Source organism: Lupinus angustifolius, chromosome LG20 (genome assembly GCF_001865875.1).
Source record: "Lupinus angustifolius cultivar Tanjil chromosome LG20, LupAngTanjil_v1.0, whole genome shotgun sequence".
Lineage (NCBI taxonomy): Eukaryota > Viridiplantae > Streptophyta > Magnoliopsida > Fabales > Fabaceae > Lupinus > Lupinus angustifolius.
In genome coordinates this window covers 2,382,682-2,397,146 of record NC_032028.1, presented here as the reverse complement: position 1 = coordinate 2,397,146, position 14,465 = coordinate 2,382,682, and the positions used below count along the sequence as shown (strand labels likewise).

General features: G+C 31.8%; 2 protein-coding genes across 2 annotated transcripts; both read left to right on the top strand.

The window, feature by feature from the left end:
* LOC109336372 (protein NDR1-like) lies at positions 8,247–9,140 on the top strand. The gene has a single exon (XM_019572926.1). The coding sequence runs from the start codon at positions 8,452–8,454 to the stop codon at positions 9,127–9,129; it is 678 nt and encodes a 225-aa protein (XP_019428471.1). The 5' UTR covers positions 8,247–8,451; the 3' UTR covers positions 9,130–9,140.
* On the top strand, positions 11,137–13,370 carry LOC109336371 (photosynthetic NDH subunit of lumenal location 5, chloroplastic). Its single transcript, XM_019572925.1, has 5 exons — positions 11,137–11,268; positions 11,345–11,767; positions 11,868–11,922; positions 12,402–12,487; positions 12,889–13,370. Exons 1-5 carry the CDS (start codon positions 11,230–11,232, stop codon positions 13,039–13,041), a joined length of 756 nt encoding a protein of 251 aa, XP_019428470.1. The 5' UTR covers positions 11,137–11,229; the 3' UTR covers positions 13,042–13,370.

Below are 14,465 nucleotides of genomic sequence, written 5' to 3'. Positions count from 1 at the left end.
TCACAACAGATCAAAAATGTCCATTTCGATTCGGAACATGATTGATCAACTTCCAAGCAATATGCATGCATATCAATTTTTCATTCATTTATGTTTCCTAATTTTCTAAATAGGATTTAAATCATTTAACCCTTTTTGAAATAAGGTAATTTTGTAATCAGGATTTGAAATCTTAATGAAGTAATTGTTGCTAAGGACAATCATCGTTTACATGTAAAAGAATGGAGGAATAAGTTATGGTAATTTGGTTTATACATTGCAAAATAACATTTATTAAAGACTGTAAATAAATATCCTCAGGTTCATCATAAACAAATTATTAAGCTTTTGAGAGTTCGAAAATTTAAGCATCTTTCTGCAGTTGCAATCACAATCTTATCCATGTGATCTATGTCGCTTCTTCTTTCTTATGAATGATTCATATCTTGACTTTTTTCTTATTCTCCTGCAATTAACTTTTATTATAGAATGATTGCACCATGAAGAATTATCATATAGATGGTAAAAAATGTGACTCATTGAGAAAAAACTTATAGGCAAAAAAACACCAACCATGTGCTTCTATGGAGGTAAAAAAAATATAAAAGGATTTTTTCCTATCTCATTGAGAGACGCAGCTATGGGGTGTGTACACGAGGGCACGATGGGTGAGAAGAAATACACCTTAGTTAAACAAATTAAAATTAAAGTGGACATCATATATTTGATACAATGATCTTAATTATTTATTTTTGGGTTATATTATAAGTGATCTAATAACTGTCACCCCTTAAATTTTTAAAAGTTGATAAGGGATATGGCTTAATGGGCGGATACCCATCAGGTTAACTCATAAGGGATAATGATAACCCTATAAGTTAATGCATAAGGAATGTTATGATCCCCAATACACCAAATCATAAATATTTTTCTCCTCTCCCCGTCACAGAGAAAACGAAAGTCCCAAAAGGAATTAAGAATTTGGTTGCGGAAAGTCATCATACCAAAACTCTCTCAAAATGTATATCAAAGGAGTAGACTAGAGAACATGGATTCATATATTCAAGTATGACTTTATATGTTTTATATTATGTGTGAGAATCTTGATATTCAAGATCCTAATATTGGTATTTCACCGATCATCAGAAAATATCTAACATAATAATCTTATTATGTTCAACTTCCAGAATCTCATGGAGAGGCAAGTACACCCAAAACAAAGAGAAAAATATAATGTGATTTGACATTTTTATCCTTAAGATATAATGATATCACATTTTTACCATATATTTAAGTGCAAAAGTAATCACTTGCCTATTCATTAATGGAGAAGATCCCTTATTCCATTCTAAAAAGAGGATATATTAATTAATGAAATACATGCCCTCTCTTATCATTTTCAAGGTGGTGATCCATTAATTCAGGTAGAGGAGATTTATAAATGGAATTCTATACTAAACAGTGCTAACCTTTATGTACAAAAAACAATGTTAACGTTGGATGTTGGCAGCATGTGCATCAAATTTGAAATGGTGCAACGATATTCACCGGTTGTAAGTCCATTTTTAAGACTCTTTAGTTTAAATTGTTAAGACTCTAAATAATTAGTATTATATTATATATAAAAAATTAAATATTGGGAATATAAATCAATGATGCTTTACAAAAGGGGGGTGAAAAGTCAATCATGGTAGCGATTATAGAGCATAAGACTTGAAAATGAATTATTTAAACTAAAACTTTACTTAAGACTCAAGTATAAAGCTAATTAATTACTCTATCTAAAACTCTCCTAAGACCAAGGATAAGGATGCCTCAAAATTGTAAAGGTTTTGTCCAACTCAATCCAAAAAAACTAATTGACACAATATACCTAACCTTTATAAACATTAACTTCATCGCATTCTTATCCATTTGAGACTAAAGTTAAGTGACCCAGTGAAGAGCATAACCCTTCAACAACCACCTTATAATATAAGCCTATACCACTTTTATTGGTTTTCTCATTTCAAGGATACTTTATTTGTCATGCAACCTTTTCGATTTTATTTGTTTTTGAGTCCATTAAACACTTAGATCTGTTAGTTAACTTAAGTTGTTTGGTGTAATTTCCCCAAACAGACTAGCTTTCTAATTAAGTGGTTATGAAATAATTATCATTACTCATATCGCTTAAATAGTACTATTTTCTAATTTTATTTAAATAAATCTTATATATATGGAGTCAGTTTTTGTGAAAAGGAAAATAATTGATTTGTCGTTTTCCAATATTTAAGAATTGTCTTTTATACACGCACTATATAAAGTGTGTCTGAGATGCATACTTTTTGTTTGTGTATGAATATATTAATGTATGTTTATATGACAGATAAACAGCAGAATCTGTGTGAATTAATAATGCCACATGCTTTTCAGAAACTGCAGTGTACACCAGCTTCCAGCTTATGAAAAATTTAGACATTGATTGTAAATTAAAAATAATCAAACACTCCAACAAAAGACGAATTGTTCTTTATTGTAGTGTTAGTATTTGGGCCGGGCAATAGCAAGTCAAGAGGTCTTCTTCAAGTGTTGGATCTGAGTTTGGAAGTAGTGGAAATATGTGAAAATGTGCTCCTACGATCAAGTTACTATATGAATGAAATGTGTGGCAGAGATAGTAAAGAGCAATAGTAAGAGTTCATGATATGAAAATATATATTATTTCTTATGGAGTGTGTTCTACCTTGGATAAATTCGGGTGCTCTCTAACCCGTCCCGGACAAAGCCTACATTTGACCTTGATCGTACTTGTCCGCCCAGGGTAGGCCAGACCCGCCTTAGACGGACCCACTTCCGATGTATGCCATAAATGCTCCTGACATAACATAAATGCTTATGACGCAACATAAATGCTCCTCTGACCCGTCATTAATGCTCCACTAACTCGCCCTCAGTGTCAGCTAGCAGGCCGCCTGCACATTCTACCTGTCCCAACAAATCGACAAGAGCAGATCCGCAAGACAAGAAGGCAGAGTGCATCCCTTGTACCTGTTAGGTGTTGGCCAATAACCAGATGTCATCTCAGCACTCCCTGGACCCTATAAATAAGGGAGATCACACAAGGAGTAGAATTAATTCCTCATTCCCTCATTTATCGTTGTATTTATTGCTCTAACTTGTCTCTTATTTACTCTTCTTATCTCTCTAGAATATTCAACTAACTTGATCGTTTGATAACCTTTTTCAGGTACCTCCCCCGCGCAGGTCCAGTCGATATCCGACCATATCCCCTGATTCTTCACCTTCTGCTAGATATTCATCATTGGTCTTTCTACACGAGTTACTGACCATTCCCTCTTAGCAGCAAAGAACAGAGTGTGTTCCTTATTCATAGTGGTGAGATACATGAAATATTTCTTGGCAAATGTTACTTGCATGGCAAGATTGTATTGGCGGCAAGGTAGGTGATTGGCAATTGTTGGCGTGGCTATCTTGCACTGACAATGTGATAGGTAGGTGACACTGGTCGGTAGGGAGACATTGTATTGGTAGCATGATAGGTACAAGGTTGGCAATTGTTAGCGTGAAACCTTGTATTGATAGCGTGATAGGTGGCTGACAACTGTTGGTGTGACAACCTTGTACCGGTCCGTACATTGGTGTCCAGTCTTTAGTTAACTTTGGGAGAATTTGTCCGACCAAGACAAGCATCGTTTGGCCGGGATGAAACACAAATAAATCTTCTATGAATGTTCAAATGGTAAGGAATTGAACTACTTTATTACTGCGTGCTTGACTTTCTCCTCAACAAGTGTCACTCATAAGACTTTAACATTTGACTTTTGGTAGATGATATATCGATACTTAAACCCACATGACTACCTATTCATAGATTTACTAATCAACTTTTAAATGAATAAATTAGAAAAGCTATATTGTTGACATGGTATTTGGTGCAAAACTAAAAAAAATTAAATTTACCATTATTATCAATTTTGTGAGAACCGGATCGGACGAGGCAGTCCGACCAGTCTGTCCGCTCACCGAACTTGAAAACAATTTTGGTTTGCAGTCTTAACTGAATGAGGGGTTGAAGCGCTTTGCGCTGAGAAAATTCTAGCCTGACTTTGTTAAACCCAATTAAATAGGAATAACGCGGGAAGTAAACCGAATGGTTCACTTAAAATTAAAGAAACTGGACATTACTCTAACGTTTTGTTTTACTCAAATCCAAAAAAAAATTGAGAAATATTACTTCAATATAATTATACATAATTATTAATTATATAAAATTTTGTATTTATATAATTATATATTTTATAGATAAAAAATATTAATTATATATAAAATCAGTTAATCAAATTGGACGGTTTAATCATTTAAACCTAATATGAGACATCTTTCGATTTGATATCTGGTTGAGGTTTCAAAATATTGATTATTATTAAAAAGCTAAAATGAGTTAAGGACGCTTTAGTTAAGAACATTAACTAAGAATTCAACAAACATATAAATTGCACATCAGAAATCATAATTTTAAGATTTTCAGGATATTAATAAAACATTTTACTTTTAAATTCTGAAATAATATTCTTAGATTATTTGTTAGAATTTTCCATATTGTATCTTATAATATCCTTTGTTGTAAAACTTAAGAATAGTAGCAGAAATAAAATTTTAAAAAAGAATTAACTTCCTAATTATGAAAGTTCTATTATTGACAAATTTTCAACTATAACTTATTAGTTTTTTCTTGTCAAGAAACGCTTATCCTATCTGTATGCGATAGTTGATACTAATTCTTTTAGGATCCGTCATGAGTTAAGTGTTGGAATAGAATGAAATACTTTGAGAAACATAATACTTGTGAAATGATTTTAATTTTTTTACTTTCCTCTTTTTCTATTCAAAATTTAACTCATAATGGGACCATTAGATTTTCAATACAGGAACTTGAATTAATAGATATATTTTTAAAATTAAAATATGATACGTGTGTATGTATATAATATCCTAATGAATAGGACAAGAACAATCATATAAAAACTGAAAATATATAAAACAAGTTCTTCTAGTTGCCTTACAATTGGAATATCTGTACAAAATAGAAAAATACCAATGTGAGTAGGTTCGTTTAATCACAAAAATCCTATAATTTCTATAGCTTTCTATCTTCCATCACCTTTTGTCTGCGGACCACAACTTCTCACCCTTTTGCTGAGCCTGGTTAATAAATAGTACAAACTTATGTTTTCTTCTGGGGTTGGCCAGACGTATATAAATAAATATATGTTGTCACATTGAATCATTAATTGTCACACGTCAATAATAATGAAACAAAAAAAACAATAATAATAAATATTTAAATTTTTTAATTAACATGTCATGATTTTATTGATACGGAACTCGAATAACAAACTTCAATTAAAAACATATGTTACTATAATGGAACAGTGCTATTAAGGATACGATGGCACGTGAAAATGGTTTGCACAAAAATAACCCACTAACCTTAGTGCATGTTTTCAAGTTCATATTCACACAGCTTTTGGTGTGAGCTCCACAAAGAGCAGTGCCGCTTTTCCATTTGTTATTATTTCTAGAACAGTTTGGTCTGCATTCAATATCACAAAGTAGCATGCTCTACAATTTGGACGGTTCATCAATCCCACCTAAAAAGTTAAATGGTCTTTGACATTCTTATCCCTACGTTTTTGCCTTAATTAAAACATATATAGAGTGTGATTTACTGACTTCAAGAGTAAGTTTTTTAAGTTTACTTTTAATTCTAACTATCAATTCTATGACATATAATAATTTAGATATATTCACTAATCCAAACTATTGAATTTTCCTAAAATTAATGACTAAGATGTGGAGTAAATTTAAAAAGTTAGTCTTAATATAAGTGAATCACTTTCCCAATATATATTTTCATTATAAGTTCTACTACCAACTCAACATGTAGGGGACTTAGAAAGAGGAAGAGAATATTAATAAACTGGATTATATTAAAGTGGATTGATAATCAAAGGTGGAGAAGAAAACCAAATCTCACGTACCATAACTTCTAGTGAACTTCTTATACACTAATTTATTATAATACACGTAGAGGGCATGCCCTACTATAAGCTTAAAATATAAAAACAGGAAAATTACATTTATTTTAACTAACATCTTATATAAAGGTAATATAATCTCATTCCTAGAGAATTGAGATACTTCCCATGTCATCTTACCCTGGCTATTTCGGATTTGACCCAAATTACGACCAATTAATTTTCAAAAACAACCACGCATTAAATTTTAAACTTATTTTGCTTTTTTATATGGACATATATTAGTATGTTAATATGATGAAACTCAAATACTTAATCTCCTTATCAACCCGTTTTTTGAATCATCCATGCTATCTATCTGAAAATCTTATCACCCCCTTTAAACTTGTTTTGTTAGGTTTATTAAAAAAATATTTCTGAAAATAAGCAGTGAAAAATAATATTCTAACATTTAAGGAATTCTTTTAGAGGATAACGAATAGAAAATAGTTTTTGATTCTTGTTCTTTTTGAATTTTTATCTTCACCTATCCATTATTGGTAGTTATTCCTGAATTACAAATGACAAATACTTAAGTATGGACTATAGATAAATAAAAAATGTGTTGATTTAGTGATATAAGATTTCGCTAGATCACAACAAAACCAAAAATATAAATAATTTGATTCTTAAAAGTGACATATAATTAAAGGGGTTGTCGAAAGATATTAGTTATTTACTTATATGGTAGATAATATCTTTGACAATACTAAAAAAACTAAATAGTTCTAGATTTTGAAAATTACCCAATGCATAAGGCGTGACTTGGGGGTAATGCAATGATAAATTTAAGAAAAATATTAATACGAGAACCATGAAATTAAATGGACATACAGGTATATGGGTTCCTGTACACATGACTTGATTTCTTTAACTAGAATTCGTATATACTTAATGCAACATTATACGAAACCTTTATACCTTATTTCCGTCAGGATAATTACCCATTATACTCCATCCTTTACGGTCTTTAAAATACTGGTAGTAAGTTATAACATATATGAAAATAAAATATCTCATCATATTATAAGATAATTTATCTTTTTCTGCCAATAAAAATATGACATGTGTATTATTTTGTTTAGTTTTAGTAATATTTTTGTAAAAATGATTAAATGTGACATATGTCATAATTTTAGTGGTTACAAAAGATAATTTAAATCTTTATACCAGAAAATACTTTATTATATAAATATAACATGCATGATCAATCAAGATGAAAAGCTTCATTACTTTTCTTTAAAAGTTGATAAAATAGATTGATAATAAAAGTTCTAAAGATGCTAAAAATTTAAAACTGCATTACAAAAACTGCTCTTAATTTCATGAACAAAAATCATGTCGTATAAATTTATTTGTATGTTTTAAATTAATTATATTTCATAAAGTAATATGAAAATATTATTATTTTTTTATTTTTTAATTAAGTGAAGATACATAAATATGAAAACAAAAAAAATGAGACATGTGGTCTCCATTCTCTTAATCATCTTACCAACGTTAATTTATCGCACAATAAACGACTGAATTTAATTTTGATCTCATACACTATCTTCTCATAATTACATTTTGGCTATAACATGCATCCCTATAATCTTAAAGCATAGTCCTTTACTCCTTTCACTAAAAAGTTAAATAAGTTGGAATGAAGATTAAATGGCACAAAGTTATTGGATGAAACATGGTTGAACACGTAAATTTGGGATATGTTAATAAAAAAACAATTTTGTTTTTGAAGTTTTTTTCCCAATTAAATTTAGTCCCTAGAAATATAAAGTCTCAAAATTACTTTATGAAAAATTATTTTTGAGATAATTTAGTCCATGATAAGATCATAAGAATAGAAAATATTGAATAGTTTTAAAGTTTTTTTATAAGACAAATAGATCATTGAAATCTTTATCTTCACTTACTTCAGTACTTCTAGTATATGTAATATTCAAACATACTCAGTTATTCCAAACCCTTTTACCCATTACAATGCATCTAAATAAGCCTTTGCACAAAGGTGTAATTAATTCCTTTGACAACACATAAGTAATCATTTCATAAAATAAAATAAAAACACACTAGTAATCACACAATAACTTCCATAGAAAGTAAGTAACAAAACTGAGTGAAGATGAAAATAATTGGCACATTACTTCAAACTAGCTAGCTAATAAAGTTAACATTACTTGTGCAGAAAGCATAACCCAAAGAATGTTTCAATTATAATCCTCAAAGATGATCGATCACATGCAAAAGGAAACAGCTACAAAATATTCTTTTCTTCACCCATGCACCATACAACTCAATGTTCTTCTCTCTGCAACTTAACTACAAAACCATGCACACAACCCTTCATCATTATTCATCATATCTCATATTCATATAACACAAACCATAAACAATGTACGGCAACGACCATATTCACAATCCCCATGCACCAGGTCCTAACCCAAGACCCCTTAAGCGCCACCACACAGCCCAATACTACATGCAACGTGTCCAAGATAGCCTCACCACTCGCATTTCCAAGATTTTATGCTCTATCTTCTTGAGCATTCTCTTCATCTTAGGCCTCATAGCCTTCATATTCTGGCTCAGTCTTCGACCCCATCGACCCAGATTCTTCATTAACGAGTTTTCAATCCCTGGTTTGGCTCAAGAATCTGGGTTCCTCAATGCCCAAATAACCTTCGAAGTCACTGCTAGAAACTCGAACCAGAATGTAGGGGTTTATTATGAATCAATGTCCGGTTCGGTTTTTTATAAGAACAAGAAAATCGGATCGATGCCGTTACTTATTCCGTTTTATCAAGACCACAAGACTACGACAATGGTTGACGGCACTCTCGGTGGGGCCAGGTTAAACGTTAGTAGCCAGCGTTGGGCTGAGTTCCAACACGATAGGGCGCATGGTACTGTGGTGTTCCGATTGGAATTGACGTCTGTGATTAGATTTCGGATATCTACGTGGGATAGTAAACGCCACACGATGCACGCTGATTGCAATGTTGTGCTGGGACCCAATGGTCATATCTTACCTGCTTATCGAAACATGAGGTGCCCCGTTTACTTCTCTTGAGTATGTGATCGGTTTATAATAAAGATTTGTTGTCTCATATTGTTTATTAAATTATGATACTTTTTCAATTTTTTAATTTATATAATATATTTAAATTATTATGAGACATAATTTGAGATATAGTTTGTGTTGGGTTTATTCAAGTGTGAAGTCCGACATTGGATATGTAGGGAGGAGTGAAAGAGTTTATAAGAAGGAAAGACCCATGGAAGGAACTAATGCCTTAAGGTTTTGGTTTAAGACGTGGTGTCTCACTTGTGACTCTTTACTCTTCTCATGCCCATGTAACAATGAAACTCCCCGGTGGTTGGAGGCTACCCGGTCGCAGTCTGGTCCAACAGTTTGATATAATAGATCTATGTTTTCTCACTTAGGGCTCAACTGTAATTTCTTTAATTTGTTTTGTACAATTTTTCAACTTTATTTCTCATTTTTCTGATCTTTATTTTACCCCCCTAATAATTCATTGTTGTTTATGAATTAATTGTCGTAACTCTGTTCTATGGTGCATAGCATAATTTTTTTCTCAACTTATGTATCGTGATTGTATCCGGATTATGAGAAACCAAAATAAGATTTTTAGAGTTTCCTTATATGGTATTAGGAACTTACCATGGTTAAACTATTTTGGCATTGCTTTTTGGAATTTGGACTTAACCCATTTATCAAATCAATATGTAGATTTGAGTCAATTTTCTGTCCTTTTAACCAGACTTGATCAATAGAAAGTTTACGAGACAGATAACTTGAATATGACTAGACAATATGAAGAAAAAAATATGTGGGTGAATTGTATTTGTGTGAGTTAGTAGCTGTCAACTCATTATCAAATCTCGTGGACAATAATATTTTTCAAATAATATAATTCACCATATATTTTGTACGTTGGGTCTGGTCAGAATCTTTATATTCATGAAATTACGTACCCAGTATATTTACTGTTGTCAATTAATGTCGACTGGTCCTTATCTACTTTTCTACCCATGAACAAATACATTGTGGTTGAGGGAAAACCCAGTGAGTTAAAGTCTTAAAAATAAGTTGAAGATTAAAATAAATTAGTGGATCAATTAATTGAAGGGTGACCACAATGGCAAAACAATTAAAATGGCATCTCCTCCTACAAGATCTCACATTTTATGTATGATGTTTGATCAGATCTTATTTGACAAACTTTGATTTCATGTATTTGCTTTAACATGTGGGCTCTATGAGAATGAGTAGTGACCGGCCCTAGCCCATTCAAAAAATTAGCTTTAGACACAAAAAGTTGGTAGGAGCAACCATCAGATGAAAAAGTTGATGTTCATAATGGGCTAATTGAGAAGAGGAAAAAATGTATAAATTATTTTTTTATAAGTTTTATATTCTTATTTATTTCTAATTATTATTGAATGTTCAAACATTTAATCATAGTAAATTGTAGATGATATAATGAATTGAATATAAATATTTAAACTAACACTATATAAATATTCTAATGGTGTTCACTAACTAGTGTCTCCATTATATCATATATGAAATGTGGAACATTTTTTGAGAAAGTTTTGTATACATTGATGGTGTTTGTATTTTTTACACGATTTGTACATCATTCATTATTCATAATTCATATTTAATCGTTGTTCACTTTAAAATATAAATGATATAAAAATATAATGTATACAAATTTACACAGAATTAATATATTATCTATAATTTATTTATATTAATTTTTTGAGGAATCAATAATAATTCAAAATAATAATAAATAATAGACTAATAATATATAAAACATTTACACTATAATACATATATTTTTCTCATTATAAATGAAAAGTAAGTGAAGTATCCACAAATCTTCACACTAAATTTGTGTACATATTAAACTCAAAATTTTCTAACCCGTCAATAAAATGATTGAATCAAAATCCCACGTGAGGGTATTAGGTTAGGTGAGAGTCGAGTGTATTCATGTGGGGATAATATAGTAAATTGAAGAGGTAAATAATCGGTGCCCTTGATTTGGGATATATAAACGCATCCTGTGCCCTAAATTCATAAAAGGGATAATCTAATCCAAATATCCTAAGCTCCTTACTCTCACATTCTTCTTCATCCATGGCGTCTTCATTTTCGATCGCAACACCAACAACTCTGGTAATTCACCTACTTCATCATTCTTCACCTTCCCCTTTTTTCATTATTTATTTAATTAATTCTTCTATTTTCTCAGACAAATGTTCCAGAACTCACAATCAGAAACAGAGCTTGTTTCAACCGTAACTCTACGGTTTCAATGGGAGGATTTCAAAACCTACGCCGTCTCAATCTGAATCTGAATACGAATGGTCGTTCACCAACACTAAGAAACAATAAGGGTTTCTCTTCACTGGTAGTTAGGGCAAGTACTGAAGAAGCAGTAGTTCCACAATCGAAAGTGACTCACAAAGTATACTTCGATATCAGTATCGGAAATCCAGTTGGTAAGCTCGCTGGAAGAATTGTGATTGGATTGTACGGTGATGATGTGCCACAAACCGTTGAGAATTTCCGTGCTCTTGCCACCGGAGAAAAGGGTTTTGGTTACAAGGGTTCCGCGTTTCACCGTGTTATCAAGGATTTCATGATTCAAGGAGGCGATTTTGACAAGGGCAATGTTCGTGTTCTTTTCTTTTTTCTTTCTTGTTATGTCTTAATTTCTATATGCCATTTTGTGTTCTGTCGATTAAGTCTTGTTGTTACAATTTTTATTGCAGGGTACTGGAGGGAAAAGTATATATGGTCGTACTTTCAAGGATGAGAACTTTAAATGTGAGTTTACACACTCTTGCTCACTTCAACATTGCATAATTGTCTTTGTTCTTGCTATCTTTAACCACTTCAACACTACACAATCGCTTAAATGAGTTTAGTATTTGTTTAATGAAAAAGTGATGTGAACTTTGTGTCTTATGTTATTGTTGTTTGGTATATATAGTGTTTTAAGCACTTAAGAGATTATTTCTGTAAGTCTTGAATGTGTATTAAGAGAAATTGTTGGCGTTTGCTAATTTTAATGATGAAAGGCTTTGTGCTGAAAGCACTCAGTTACCTCTCCACAATGTTTCAAGTTTCAATTCAACATTGTTTCATTTGTATTGTTTTTTAAAGGTATTGTTATATATTTTTCTGTGCTTAAATTTTGTCATTTTCAGTTTGAGGATTTCTGCATTTTCTTGTATTCTCATATTAAATGTTCAGGTGAAGTTTTATTGTTACAAAAATAATGCTGATATATAGAATATTTGTAGTGACTCATACTGGACCAGGAGTTGTTAGCATGGCAAATGCAGGCCCCAACACAAATGGGAGTCAGTTTTTCATATGCACGGTGAAGGTATATTTCTGCTCTTAAGTACTGTTATTTGTTTATGTTTGTTCTGGGGAAAAAATGTGGTCACCTCAGTGCCTCACTAATGTTTGTTGTACATTTGTATCAACTTTTAAACTTTCTTGACAACTTTTCTGTATGTATGTGATAGATGAGCCTGATCTTTTGTACATCTCTCTTTTGTATATTTTGTCTAGTTGTGGCTTATGATTTGGTAAGAGTCACGGTCATCGGCAGCAATTTAAAATTAAACTGCAACTCGAGTAGCAAATGCTGCCTACTAAAGACAGTGATTAACATTTACAATGAAAAGTTATGAACAATGTATCTGATAAAACTAAGGGGGCATTGTTTAATGATCTTTGGTTATGACTTCTGACATAATGAACTTGTCTGAAAATTGGCAGACACCTTGGCTGGATCAGAGACATGTTGTATTTGGCCAAGTTTTGGAAGGCTTGGACATTGTTAGGTTGGTTGAGTCACAGCAGACAGATAGGGGTGACCGTCCAACTAAGAAGGTGGTTATCAGTGACTCCGGTGAGCTTCCGATTGCTTGACTGAGTTCTGGATGCAGCATTCTGCTTCGTTCTTGCCACTGAAAAAGGGAAAAAAGAAAGAGAAATTCCTGTTTTTTCGAAATTCTTGTTAGACTATTCACAGACTAGTTCAGCACTGTTTTGTTTTCATGCTGAACCTCCAAACTTTGAGTAGCCATCTGTATTCTAGTACGATTAAAATCTGAGTTGGTGTCACCTTGGAAATTTTCATATCCAATCTGAATGGCATCCTTAAGCGTAGTTTCAATGTTGAAATGGGTGGTGTAGAGTTGGAGGAGTCTTGTACTCAATGCATGATCAATTGCGAATGAATCATCACATTCGTCTCAGTAATTCTAGCTTATCATATCATGTGCTAAATTATTTTCTGCTCAAAGCTTTTGGAACTTAAAATCGGGTTTATGTCATGGGATATTATTTAAATTAATATAATTTGATACTCATTTAGTATTCTAAAATCTAGTGTGATTATTGAATGCCCGGAACTGGTTCTAGTCTTTAAGATTGGGATGTGATGAATGATGATTTTGAGGATTCATCTTTCACCTTCGCTACTTTGTGCTTCAGGTAGCTATATTGACCATGATTTGAGAACACAAATGTATAGCATAGGGAAGGAGGATATCTATAATTAGGCAATGATATATCCTCCTACTTAATATCCTGCTCACAAGAATATGACTTATGTCGTAAGGATATACTTTATTTATTAATGATTAGTGTACAAATGACATGTGTCACTTTCTTGTGGGTAGGAGAATTAGTAAGAGGATTTAGTACGAGGATATATCATTACTCTTATACGTGATTACAACTAATTTGGAAGGCACACTACTAATGCATTAATTACAAATTACCTTAAAAGAGGTGGCTCCAAGTCCCAACACATGATTAAGAGGATCATGAAATACATTATACTTCACTTGTTCGAATACCTTGGTAAAGAAAAATTTACAAAAAATAAGAGTTACCATACTCATCAATACAAATAAATATTGTACTGATTTTCGTATTCTTACCATTAATACACTCCATTAAAATGCATACATTCCCACCAAATAATTCATGTTCTCGAGCTAACTGGAGTATAAGAGTATTGACGCAGATGATTCCCAGGTTTCAATTGCAGCTTAACACGAGACACTTAACATCAAATTGTCAAATTCCATTCCCGTTTATTTATTTTTGCAATATTACCGCTTTAAATTATTTGCAATTGCGGCTTGAAGATTATATATCCATGAAGAAATACAATTAAGCGAGTAGTACCTCTATATTTAATATATAGGTAAATGAGGGTAAACTTTTAAATTGGTTATTACAAAGCTAATATAATATATAACTAAATAAATTAGACCACCGGTGTAATAGTTTTTTTGACCTCCTAAAAGCATCAAGTATGCTATAACTCAGAAGAGAATTAT